Below are 14,100 nucleotides of genomic sequence, written 5' to 3'. Positions count from 1 at the left end.
TCTCTGAAGGCAATCTGGATAGCTGAATCCTCACAAATGGATGACATCATCTGACAGAATCCATGTGGAAACTTTTTTTCCGTAACTTTTGAACACTCCATTCCACATGCATATGTCTGTTCCCACTTGTGGCTGTTGTAGGATCCCATCAGCCCCTAGTTTCTGCAGTTAGTCATACATCTTTCTTGGCGTGATCACCTCGGTGTTGTTTTTTGTTTTGAAAATATTTCTTCTGTGTGTCACTTTCATGGTTATTTTTTTTCCTTGTAGCTTGCCCTAGTTCAGGGGTAGGCAACTCCGGTCCTCGAGAGCTGGAGCCAGGTCAGGTTTTCAGGATATCCACAATAAATATGCATGAGATAGATTTGCATCTCAAGGAGGCAGTGCTTGCAAATCCATCTCATACATATTCATTGTGGATATCCTGAAAACCTGACCTGGCTCCGGTTCTCGAGGACCGGAATTGCCTATCCCTGCCCTAGTTAGATTTTATTGTCATTACTAAGTTTTGGGGATTTTTCCTCCTCAACTTGAATTGGGTTAGATTAGATCAGTGTTCTTCAACTGCCAGTCCGTGGATGCGTGTGGCTTTGTGAACTGATCTCCTCAGGCCCAAGGCATGTTCCGGCCGCAGACCGGCAGTGAGGAAGAGGGAGCTGGCCACGGGCAGCATAAAACAACCAGGTGGGAGTGCTGGTATTTCAAAAGTCTAGCACTAGTTAGAAGTTGTTCTTGGTTTTACAAAGCATTAAATTTATACATATCTGGAAAGAGCATTTGTAATACAAGTTCTATTGAAAAGTATAATATGTTAAATGCTTTAAATATTATTTATTGCAAACAGTCACCTGAGTTGTCTTTCTTCCTAACCTCCAGGAAAATGATTGTGGTAGTGAATAAAATTAAAACAAAACTATTTCAAAAGAAGCTCAGGTTCTGTTTTTTTAATATAAACCCACTGATTGTTCTGAACTGCAGACTGAGGTATTTTTCTAGATGTGACAGACAAAGACGGATTACTGTAAGATTCTTGTTCAGGCCACAAGAGCCCGTTACAGAAAACAAAGATGAGAATGTTTTAATGTCCTTATATCACTTCATGGGGCAGCTGCACCTCGAATACCGTGTGCAATTCTGGTTGCTACATCTCAAAAAAGATATAGCAGAATTACAGAGGGGGAGGAAGACAAGAGAGACAGCTGGCTTAATCAAGGCGTTGTTTGTAAACAAGAGAGGGCAGGACACCCAGCCTCACCCAACTGCCGGGATGGAGGGAGGGAGACAACAAAGGTAGAGGGAATTATTTTATTTTCAATTTAGTGGTTGAATTGTGTTAATTTTGAGAATTTTCATCTGCTGTCTATATTTTGCACTGTTCAGAAAGAAATACATTTGTTTCTTTTTCTCTGGGGGTGTACTGCATGCAGAGTCTTGAATCTTAGGGTTTCGTTTGTATATATTAGTACTTTTAGTTTTTGGTCCTGTGCTTGCATAGGGGTTATCTGTGTTCTGGTAGGAATGAATGTTGAGAAGCATATAGTCTGTTTTGTGTAGTTTAATTTTGTGGTTAAGCATTATGTGTTGTTAATAAGATTATATTGTGTGTATATATGAAAAATGAATGGAAAAAATAGTGTTACAAGTAGTACTATTATCTGGGCAGGGTCTGAGGCAGAGAGGGGCGGTGTCTGGCCCATGACTTAGCCCAGTGCTCTTCAACTGCCGGTCAGTGGACCGATGCCGGTCCACAAAATAATTATTTTATTTCCGCTAGTCCATAGGTGTAAAAATGTTGAAGAACACTGGATTAGACCTAGAGTTCTGTCTGTGTATCTTTCATCATTGTGTCATTTGATTTCTCATTGGCTGTTTTTCCAGGTGATATGTCTAAAACCTCCAGCAACTTCAAAAAGTGTTCCTGGTGTAAGAGGATATATCCATTAAACTGTAGATACTTTATTTTTGATGCATGCAATGCCTGGGAGCTGACTACGATCCCCCTCATTTATGCTCTGTATTCCCAGCTGTCAAAGAGAGGGATTTATGGAAGAGAAAAGCTTTTGGAGTAGATTATTGAAAGCTTCTATACTGCTACTAATGACTAGGGCAGGGGTGTCCAATGTCGGTCCTCGAGGGCCGCAGTCCAATCGGGTTTTCAGGATTTCCCCAATGAATATGCATGAGATCTATGTGCATGCACTGCTTTCAATGCATATTCATTAGGGAAATCCTGAAAACCCGACTGGACTGCGGCCCTCGAGGACCGACATTGGACACCCCTGGACTAGGGAGTCAATTCAGAGTGGTTTCCATAAGCTTTGGTTTACATGAGTTTCAGGAATGGTGTTACAATACAGAGTTAGGGAGTTTCTTTGATGGATTTCTATACATGAACTTCTGTGATGGTGTTACAATACATGATTAGGGTAGGTATGTACTGGCATCAGTGTTGGAAGGCCACTTGAGGAACACCTGGTCATTTTGTTGCGTTGTATTGTCCGAAGGTTGTAACTTCTGCACCAATTGCAGCTTATAAGGCTGAAAGTACAAATGATTGTGTAAGATCTTGCTAACCGTGCTTTTTGGGACATGTATTTGCTGTCATCTTATTTATAAACATATTCCAATAAGTTTTGATTTTGTAACCATTTAAAATCAAGGAGTTTTTTTTATGGGCACCCTGTATATATGTTATTCCCTTTTTTCCTCTCTCTCTCTAATTTCCTGGTCCTTTGTTAACTTATCTTTTAAAGGTTTTTTTTCTTTAATGTCTGCAAATATATATATATATATATATATATATATATATATATGTGTGTGTGTGTATTTATATATATGTTTATTTATATATATATATATATATATATATATATATATATATATATACACATACATACATAATGTCTGCAAATATTCATATATGTATACACACACACACAGTCCAGCCTTGGAACGGTCTTTGCCATACCCTGCTATCTGTGCTGTTCAAGTCAGACATCGCCATCTCAATACCCAAGACTCAGGAGGATGTGGCCAAGCCTGCTATGATGCTCATACCTTTGTTAATAGCAGCTTTCAAGGAGCAACTCACGAAGAAGCTTTAGGAGACGATCGGATGCTGCTTCACTCAATTCAATACTGCAGCTTCAACATAGTCTACATCGAGACCAGAAGTGATCCAGGACTCTTGAGAGCCACACACTGACTTTAGGAGACACTTCAACACTGAGACTTAGAAGGGGATCTCAATTAATGTTGGCTGCAGCAATTGTTTCCAGTGCATCAGGAGAGGAAACTTTGCCTCTGAAATCCTTGATGTCTTGGTCAAGGTCTGTCAGTAATGAGAGACATGCAGAGAATCGAACATCTCTTATGGAGTATTTGTATAAATCTGAATCTTAGTGCTTCTGGCACTCTGATGAAGAGCTTGTGGACTTCTGAGAAGAGGGGTACCTAGGTATCTCCCTTCAGATCCCTCCCCACCTCACAAGTGGCATAAATTGTTACCTGAGGAGCTCTCACTCATTGATTTTTGTAAAGCAGATGGCTCAAGATATATAAATTAGAGATGGAGGAGGACTCCAGGGCAGAAATGGTGGACATTCTCCAATTCCAGTGCAATGGATGTTGAGAGGATAGCATTAATTTGAGCCTCTTTTGGATGCTTCCTTCTTGGCCTTGACTTTCCTGGTAGTCTTTCTGGTTGCTGTTACTTCAGTGAGCCATATATCCGAACTTCAGGCTCTTTCATGTCAAGTGCAGTTCTACTGATTCTCAGATTCTGGTCTTTCTTGTGCACATTTTCTTCTTTCCTGCTGAAGTTGATTTCGTCTTCAATGTTCATCAGGAGGTGCGTTTGCCTGTTTTTCAGCCTACTGGCTCCAGACCCCAAGATTGTCTTTTGAAGAAACTTGCTGTGAGCAGAGTGTTTCTTCTTTACCTTTTGTCATTCTGACCTTCTGTTTGTGCTGACTCATTCTCTTGAGTGGCCCCCACTTCCAAGGCCACTATTTCTGGATAGATCTTTGGGGCTGTTTTGTTAGCCTATATTCTGGCCGGGACTCAGTCTACTGTCTCTGTTAATGTGCATTCATCTAGGACTATGGCTTCTTCATGGGCCGAAGTTAGTGTGGTCTCCCTTGAGAAAATCTGCAGGGCAGCAACACGGTCCTCTTTGTACACATTTGCCAAATATTAGAGTGGATGTGGCAGTGAGAAAGGCCTCTGCCTTCAGGTTCTCGTTTTTCTGGGTTGGTGCAGTTAACCCATCCTGGCATTTAGGGATTTCTTTGGTACGTTCCACTTGTCTAGAATGTCTCCCCTATTGTACTGGAAAAATAGATTATGTACTTACCCTGGTAAACTCTTTTCTAGTAGATAGGGGAGACATTCTAGACTTCTGTCCTTCCTGTGCCTGCCTACTGTCCGTTTATGCTTCTCCAAGTTATTTCTTGGATGTTAGTCAGTCCTTGGGCTAGGAAGACTGTCTATATGTCACAGTTTTATGCAGGGGTTGTTTTTGAGCTCCCTTGATGCATTTGTTTTCATGTTTATTTTTGAGCAGAACGCTTGTTTATGGTCTTCATTGCCATGGGTGTCTCTACTTCACATTTGTACAATGGTTCTCGGTGCTTGGTATTAACTGTAGGTGGAGCTAGAGAGCACACTGAAGTAGAGCAGAGTCATAGAAAGACAATCTGGATTGGATTCCTTCTTTAGATGGCACGTGGCCATTGGAATGCTACACATGAGAATGGAGTAGATACTGTGCTGTTCACGGAAGAAAGTGTTTATGAACAACTTGAAAAATTGAAGGTGGACGAAGCGATGAGACCGAACATGATCCATCCCAGGATACTGAGGGAGCTCAGAGAAGTTTCTGGGAATTAGAGAAGAGCGGATATGGTGCCGATTCACAAAAGTGGTCGCAAAGATGAAGCGGGAAACTACAGACTGGTAAGCCTCACTTCGGTTATTGGAAAAATAATGGAAGCATTGCTGAAAGAAAGGATAGTGAAGAGAGGAAGTGACGTCATCTTGGAAGTATGGCAGCTTAATTTTCGAGCTCTGTTGGGGCTTGAACTTTGCAATCATGAAATTACCTTCCGAGGCAGTTGGGGACGCTCAAACGGCACTGCTTGATCGTGAAGTGCATGGTGAGCAAGAAAAAACTTGAAAAGTTCCAGTTTCCAGGCACTGTGAGTGTGAAAACACGATCGCATGTGAGCAGCTCCCCGGTGGGCCCAGCCAAAATGGCACAACAAACCTCGGCGGCTCAGGCCAGACAATCCACAGCACCTCCATCAGAGGGTGAGTTGCTTGCTGCAGGGAATGTGGAGCAGTGGTTCCGGGAGTTGAAAGCTGAGATGGTGGGAGTGAGAGCGGATGTAAAGGCAGCACTAGCCGAGATTCAGGTGGAGGTGGGTGAGCTGGGGGGTTGTGTGGCGGCCTCTGAAGATCACATAGAGCACATGGCGATGACAGTGCAGGAGACAAACTGTGGCTGAATTGGCAGTGGCACAACTAGAGGATTTTCAATGCCAAGTAGAGGACAATCGTAAGGTGGACTCGGTGGAAGACGCATGGATGGCCATGAAAGACTTGGGCTGTGGAACAATACCAGATCAGAATGTGCAGCACTTACCAGCTACGGGTGCAGAGAAAGGTGGACAGTGGCAAAAAGTTTCCAGTGTGGCGAGTTTGAAGCCCGCACAGGCAGTCTGATCTGGTTTGGTGTCTCTTGTCATCCTGCTGAATGTTTTACAGTTTATTTACATGGGTTACTTAGCAGCCTAGGAGGATCGAGTGTGGGTTTTTTATTTTTGGTTTTTTGAGGGTGATGGGGAGGGTTGTGTGCTTGGAGTGAATGTGCTAGGGGGGGGGAGTGTGTGGAGGAACTGGTGGGAGGTACGTGAGATGGGTTGGGAATGGTCTGCTAAGTACAGATGTGTTGTATTTATGCATATTTTATACCATGTTTTCTTTTTGAAATGTGTTATTATGGGGTTTGAGAGGAGAGCTGCTATGTGTGTTGGGGAGGGTAGCAGTGGTGGGTTTTGAGTGATTATGTGAATTAGTGGGTAATGAGCATATGTTACATTTGGGGGTCAAGGGGTTTTGGGTGAACGTGGGGAAGGAGACTAAGGCTGACCCGAAAACGTCTGGATCAGTTTTATGGGGGGGAGGGGACAGAGAGGATGGGACAGATTCTGGGAACAGCAGAGGATGGGGTAGGGTGGGCGAGAGGTCGGGGAATTAGAGGTGATCATAGGTTCTTTGAATGTTAATGGGTTAAATAGTCTGTGCAAGAGGAGCATAGTTTTTCGGGAAATAATGCATATGAAATGGGATATTTGTCTATCACAAGAGATGCAACCTTGTTGCAAAAGCCACAATTTGATTTGATTTGGACACATCAAGGGCCGGGGGGCTGGCTATCCTGGTAAGAAAGGAGCTGGGATTACAAATCAATCAGATGTATAGAGACAAATTGGGGTGATGTCTGGCATTAAGAGGTGCCTTGCAGGCTCGCTCCCTTATAATTGTAAATGTTTATAGACCCAATACAGCATAAGCAGCTTTTTTGGGGGGCTTCCATGATGAGCTGGGTTCTTTCGTACAGGGTGTAATGTATTTGGGTGAGGACTTTAATGTTCCCCCAGATCCTTCCTTGGATCATTCTTGGGGAGGGAGAGGTGCCCTCAAGAGTCATAGTAAGGCTTTTAGGGCTCTGATGCTTTCTTTGGGATTGATTGATAGTTGGAGGCTGCTACATGGGTCCCAGAGGAATTACACCTATTACTAACTTGCTCAGCAAATTTATACTAGACTAGATGGAGTATGGATTCATAGGAATCAGGGGGAGGGTTGAAAAGAGCAGAAATGGAGGCGATGCACATTTCAGATCATGCCCCGGTTTGGGTGGCCTGTCAGTGTCTTCTTGAACAAGGGGGTAGGTGCTATTGGAGACTCAATGAATCACTTTTGAGTGCTCCTCTGGTGGTAGCTGCAGTGGAAAAAACTATACGGGAATATTTGGAATGAATGACAATGGGGAGGTTTCTGATGCTACCCTGTGAGACGCCTTGAAGGTGGTTGTTAGGGGGGTTCTTAGCTAGTGGAGGACTAGATATAAGCGACAGAGAACCCAAAGCTATCTTCAATTACGTGAAAAATTGCTCCAGTTGGAGAAAACTCATAAACTTCACCCGGACCCCCTGATTTTGTCTCAATTGCAAAGAGTGAGAGATAAACTATATCAATACCAGGTGGAGGAGACAGAACGCATTAGAGAGCGTTTTAAACTACAGGTTTATGAACATAGTAACAAAGCTAGTTCCCAATTGGCTAGATATATAGGGATCAAGCAGTCCAGAGCCACCATTGCTCGGGTAAAGGATGAAAGGGGAGGGATGCAGGTTACTGATTGGGCCATTCATCAGGCTTTTTTGAGTTTCTATTCAAGGTTATATGGAAGGTTATATGGAGTGCCGGACCCGGTAGATACAGAGGTGTAAACAAGGTTTTTAGATGCTTTACCTATCCCAGAGTTGTCGGAATGGGATAGAGCAGGGGTCCCCAAAGTCCCTCCTTGAGGGCTGAATCCAGTCAGGTTTTCAGGATTTCCCCAATGAATATGCATGAGATCTATGTGCATGCACTGCTTTTAATGCATATTCATTGGGGAAATCCTGAAAACCCGACTGGATTTGGCCCTCAAAGAGGGACTTTGGGGGACCCCTGGGATAGAGAGATATTACAGGAACCCATTACACTGCCGGAAGTCTTAGTTGTGATTAAGTTACTGAAAAATGGAAAATCTCCAGGTTTGGATGGTTATACTAGCAGATACTATAAACAATTTTCGGCACAGTTGGGGCTTATACTGGTGAGAGTGGTTAATGGAGTACCTCTCGGCGGTTCGGATGCTAAGATTCTGGCTAACGTATTGGCACTTCGGTTGGGGAGAGTGCTCCCCAATTTGATCCACTTGGATCAGTCGGGGTTCATCCAGAGAAGGCAAATGAGTGATAATATTAGGCGTATTTTACATCTCTTGTGGGAAGCACATAAACGATCAGATAGGGCTGTCCTGATTGCAATTGATGCCAAGAAAGCTTTCGACAGGGTTTTGTGGGGCTTTCTTTGGCTTAATTTTCGGCAGTGCGCTTAATTTTTGGCCTGAAAAAATATGATCACATTAGTCCATTTTATCGACAATTACATTGGTTGCCTTTTGAGGCATGTATTCTTTTTAAATTTGGTTGACTTTGTTTTAAATCTCTTTTTGGTTTGGCTCCAGGATATCTAGCCTCTCAATTTAATTTTTATACTTCATCAGAAAACACTCGTAATAAGTTTATGTTCATATATTCTTCAGTTAAGAATTGTCGTTACAAGAAATTTTTGAATATGATATTTGCCTTTCAGTTAGGCAAATTGAATTCTTGGTTAAGCCCACTTATCTGTCAAACAGATTCTTACAACGTTTTTAGAAAATTTTTTAAAACACACTTGTTTGATAAGTTTGTTAAATAACTATGTAATTTTCTTCTTGTCATTTATATGTACCTTTCACTGATTGTACAGTTCTTCCCAAGTACAAGGGGGCACTCGGAGAAATTAAAAGGGGACAGGTTTAGGACAAACGCTAGGAAGTTCTTTTTCACCCAGAGGGTGGTGGATACATGGAATGCGCTTCCGGAGGCTGTGATAGGCAGGAACACGTTACAGGGCTTCAAAGAAAGTTTGGATAGGTTCCTGGAGGACAAAGGGATTGAGGGGTACAGATAGAAGTAGAGGTAGGTTATAGGGATAGGAGTAGAGGTAGGTTAAAGAAATAGTCAGGGACCACTGCTCAGGCAATAGGCCTGATGGGCCGCCGCGGGAGCGGACCACTGGGCGAGATGGACCTCTGGTCTGACTCAGCGGGGGCAACTTCTTATGTTCTTTGTTGTTAACCGCCTGGAACTTCGTGGTTGGGTGGTATACAAGAATAAATTTATTATTATTATTAAGTTATGGGGCGTATGGATTTGGGGGTCTCCTTTAGTAGTTGGGTGCAAGCCTTTATGAAACGCTTAAGGCCTGCCTTCAGGTTAATCAGTCCTATATGGAGTTTTTTCCTATAGTGCGAGGGACACGACAGGGGTGCTGCTCTCACCACTTTTATTTGCCATCTCGGTTGAACCATTAGCTATTTGTAAACGTACTCACCCTAGGTTGTCTGGGATTTCACAGCAAGGGGTGGATCATTGTGTTGCGTTATTCGCTGATGACATCTTATTATATGTGGGAGAGCCAGAGGTTTCCATTCTGATTTTATTGAAGATTTTTGAAGATTATGGGAGGGTATCTGGGTTTAAAATAAATTTGGATAAAAATGGAAATTATAAACCTGACATTGAATGATTTGGAGGTTGGTGGGCTTCAGGGACGATTTCCTTTCCAATGGGCCTCACATGGGATTTGATATTTGGGCATTCACATTCCTAAAGATTTATCTAGAATATATGCTATGAATTACCCTTTAGTATATCGGCAAATTCGAAGAGACCTACAGCGGTAGCATGGTTTATAGCTTTCGTGGTGGGTAAGGATAGCTGTCATTAAGATGTATGTGCTTCCAAGATTGTTATTTCTTTTTCAAACTTTGCCAGTACCGGTGCTATCCGCAGAATTGGCTGGTTTGGGTGCGGAGATTTATCTGGCAGCGGAAGCCTCCACAAATTTCCCAAAAATTGATGTGGGCAGCTAGAAAGGTAGGAGGTAGAGGTGTGCCCAATCTATTATAGTATTTTCAATCGGCCCAGCTTCGATTGCTATTGGATTGGAAGCTAGGGGACTTTAAAAGTGGGGTGCAATTGGAACAAGGGAGTGGGGGTCTGAGTTAGCTGAAACACAGGCTTTGGGTCTCTGGTACGCTACACCCCTAGAAACAGGGTATTGATAATCCATTCCTTCGGTATCTTGTGTTGGTGTGGAAATGGGTAAGGGATAAGCTGGGGAATGGGGCTCTAGTGTCCTCCCTGGTGGCTATACAAGAAGAGCCTCAATTCCCTGCGGGATGAGATAAAAAGTTTTCCATCAATGGGCTCAGAAAGGGGTTGTTAAAATTTCATGACCTGTTGGGGTCGGATGGAGTGCTATCCTTGGAAACACTCCAGCAGAAGTATGAGTTGCCCACTGGGGACTATTTGGCTTATTATCAAATATTTTATGAATGCCCAGGGCTGGGGATCTAGATCACCTATGTTGCAAGAACATTTTGAGAATTTGTGGCTGGTTGTACAAAAAGTTCCTCGACCTATTTCAGTATTGTATCAGTATTGGAAGGGGCATTCAATCACTCACTTCTCATATATGAGACACTGGGAAGGGGACTTAGGGCAGATATTTACTTCTAAAGAATGGGGGGTTATATGTGGTGAGGTATATAAAGCCCTGTGCCTTGGTCCAAGAGAATGCCTATAAGGTATTGACCCGATGGTACTATACGCCAGAGCGATTGAACAGAATGTTTTCTCAGGTGTCTCATCAGTGCTGGAGATGTAATATTTCAGTAGAGTCATTCTTGCATATTTGGTGGGACTGTTTGATCTTGTGTCCATTCTGGAGGTGGATGGTTAATACCTTGACTGATCTCCTTGGTAGGCCAATGGGAAAAACACCCCAAAGTTGTTTGTTGGGTTTGGACAATATAAGGGAACATAAATTAAGGGTATTGTCTTTTGGTGTAGCGTCAGCACCCAGAGTATTTAAAAATGTTTAGTTGTAGTAGCTGCAACACTTTGCTCTTATGGCTTTTATGTGTTCCCTTATCTGGATGACTGGCTGATAAGGGCGTCATCACCTCAAGCAGTCCAATCAGCCACCAACTCAACCATATGCCTCCTAGAACTTTTAGGATTGGTGGTCAATTACATTATCATTTATATACCTACCTAAAATAGTTTAATGCAGTTCACAACTTTAAGAATCTGAGACAATCTTAGGAACTACAAAAGACAAATTAATATGTCTTGGTTATTATGTACTACAGAAGTTTATCAAATAAATAGGTTTTCAAAAGTTTCCTGAAATGTTTGTACGATATAGCATTAGCTATTAGCTGACTAAATTCCTTGTCTCTGATCGCAGCCTGGTACGAAAGTAGTCTATCAAAAAAATTTTCATATCGACATTCCTTAGCAGAAGGGAATGTGAAATAAGATAGAAAATATTGGGACTGTTTTGGTATTACCATATCAAATATAATAAATAACACTTCCACAATGGTCAGATGTATACTGTCTGATGGTGTATTAAAAATCAAGGTGCAGATTGAGAAGTCAATTCTCAACGGAGGAAAAAGCCTCAGACAAGGGCCCTCCCACCTCCACAATGGTGGAATAGCGGTGGTAGGGCATTCACCTCACCGGCTAAAAAAACCTCCTTTAATAAAAAGACACTGCACTGCTTTAAAGTGTAATCAAAAATGAATATACTATATGATAGATGAAAATATCAACTTATCTTGGTTGATTGGTGGCCAGCGTTTCACTATTCAGCTACCTCAGGGTGTAACGTCTCCTATCAAAACTTTCAATCGGATGCATTTAAAAGGTATTTCACCAAGAGCCATGCCTTATGATTATAGTTTTATGAAACTGATATTTCTAGCACTTGGGCAGTACTCTTCTATCTTCTGGGTCAGGTTTGTTTTGCTCCTGCTGTTGAGAACAGCCCATGAAATAGCTTTGCTTTATAGGATTTTTTTTTTTTTAAACTGGAGTTTTTGAAAGTTTACCCATGAAGCAACAGCCAGGCCCTATTTTAATATTAGACTCGGGGAAACAAATCTAAAGAAACTAAAAGAATACAAAGAAACGCTCAAGAAAATAAACTTGCTATATTTAAACATAAACACAAGCAGGAAGAGGAAAGGTAGGCCTGGAATTTTTTTGTGTATGTGGTGATGGTGGGGGGGACATCAAGCACATAATGATATTTGGGAAAATGGGGAAGGGGGAACTCCTATTATTGTTGGACTTTGTAATCGTTTCTGTATTTTGTGCTGTTTATCTTACTGTTTTTTGTTGCAGCCATCAAGTTTTATCGCAGGGCCATGCAACTTGTGCCAGATATCGAGTTTAAAATTAACTATACATGGTCTCCTGATGGTGACGGAATCAGCAAAAGCTAGTATGTATCCATTAACCTGTGTGTCATGTGTACAGGCAAATATTTGAGCCATAGGAAAATTCAGAATTAAGTTTATAGTTTCAAACAAGACTGTAAAAACATAATCAGAATGATATTCAAAAGCATTTATGTGGTCAGCAGATTCATAAACTGCATAAATATGTGGAAACAAATGGCCAAAGATATGTTCTTGGAAAAGGGGTGTAATTTGAGGCAGGATGAGGGTGAGATAAAAACTTAAATACATAATAGCAAAAATCTGCAACTGAACTTATGTTATACATGTAACATAGTAGATGATGACAGATAAAGACCCATATGGTCCATCCAGTCTGCCCAACAAGATAAATTCATAAAGTATGATATTGATACCATATATGCACACTTGATTTGTGCTTGCTATTTTCAGGTCCCCACTGCTGGTGTTGCTGTTAGAGCTAACTCCAGACCATCCTGATCTGTCTTGCCTTATATGGGACACAGACTGTTGAAGTTTGCCCAGCATTAACTTTGCTTCTCAATTACTAGTGTTACCATCTAAGCTTGTTTGGTTTCATGCCTTCCATATAGGATTCCTTTATGTTTATTCCATCCCTGTTCCCATCCCTGTGGATAACCATGGGAAACCATCCCTGCGTCATTCTTAAAGGAGAGAGGGAAGAATCAGTATGAAGCACTGATTAAGGACAGTATCTGTGAACACATAGAAAACAATGGACAGCTAAAGACGAGCCAGCACGGCTTCTGCAAGGGTAGGTCATGCCTCACAAACTTATTGTACTTCTTTGAGGGAGTAAATAGACAGGTGGATAAAGGAGAATCCATTGACATCATTTACCTTGACTTTCAAAAAGCCTTTGACAAGGTACCGCACGAAAGATTGCTTAAAAAACTGTGGAGACACGGGGTGCAAGGGGAGGTCCACCGATGGATCAAAAACTGGCTGGCAGACAGGAAACAGAGGGTTGGAGTGAAGGGCCATTACTCAGACTGGCATGGGGTCACGAGCGGAGTTCCGCAGGGGTCGGTGCTGGGACCGCTCTTGTTCAATATATTTATTAATGACCTGGAGGCGGGAACAAATTGCGAAGTTATTAAATTTGCGGATGACACCAAACTCTACCGCAGGGTTGAAACCATGGAAGACTGCGAAGATCTGCAAAGGGACCTAACGACGCTAGAAGAATGGGCCAAAAAATGGCAAATGAACTTTAATGTAGGGAAATGCAAGGTCATGCATGTAGGGAAAAAGAACCCGATGTTCAGCTACAAAATGGGAGGATCACTGCTAGGGGTAAGTAACCTTGAAAGAGACCTGGGAGTGATGGTGGACACGTCTTTAAAGGCGTCGGCACAGTGCGCCACAGCCTCAAGAAAAGCAAACAAAATGTTGGGTATCATTAAAAAGGGTATCACGACCAGGACAAAGGAGGTCATCCTGCCGCTGTATCGTGCAATGGTGCGACCGCATCTGGAGTACTGTGTCCAATATTGGTCGCCGTACCTCAAAAAGGACATGGCGGTACTTGAGGGAGTCCAGAGAAGAGCAACTAAACTGATAAGAGGTATGGAAAACCTCTCATATACTGACAGACTGAAAAAGCTGGGGCTGTTCTCCCTGGAAAAGCGGAGACTTAGAGGAGACATGATAGAAACCTTCAAGATCCTGAAGGGTATAGAAAAAGTAGACAGGGACAGATTTTTCAGATTACGGGGAACCACAAGTACAAGGGGGCACTCGGAAAAATTAAAAGGAGACAGGTTTAAAACAAATGCCAGAAAGTTCTTTTTCACCCAGAGGGTGGTGGACACATGGAACGCGCTCCCGGAGGCTGTGATAGGCCGGAGCACGTTACAAGGCTTCAAAGAAGGTTTGGATAGGTTCCTAGAGGATAAAGGAATTGAAGGGTACAGATA

At 42.4% G+C, this 14,100-nt stretch overlaps 1 protein-coding gene across 3 annotated transcripts in view; it reads left to right on the top strand.

Annotated features, from left to right (window-relative positions):
* FBXO9 (F-box protein 9) overlaps positions 1-14,100 on the top strand; it is a 133,792-nt gene that overhangs the window by 42,687 nt on the left and 77,005 nt on the right. For all 3 annotated transcript variants that reach the window (XM_033938290.1, XM_033938291.1, XM_033938292.1), the window contains exon 5: positions 12,084-12,183. In XM_033938290.1, the coding sequence (XP_033794181.1) occupies positions 12,084-12,183 (100 nt within the window). The remainder of the gene's footprint in view (positions 1-12,083; positions 12,184-14,100) is intronic.

Source organism: Geotrypetes seraphini, chromosome 3 (assembly GCF_902459505.1).
Source record: "Geotrypetes seraphini chromosome 3, aGeoSer1.1, whole genome shotgun sequence".
NCBI lineage: Eukaryota > Metazoa > Chordata > Amphibia > Gymnophiona > Dermophiidae > Geotrypetes > Geotrypetes seraphini.
This window is presented reverse-complemented; position numbering and strand designations above follow the sequence as displayed.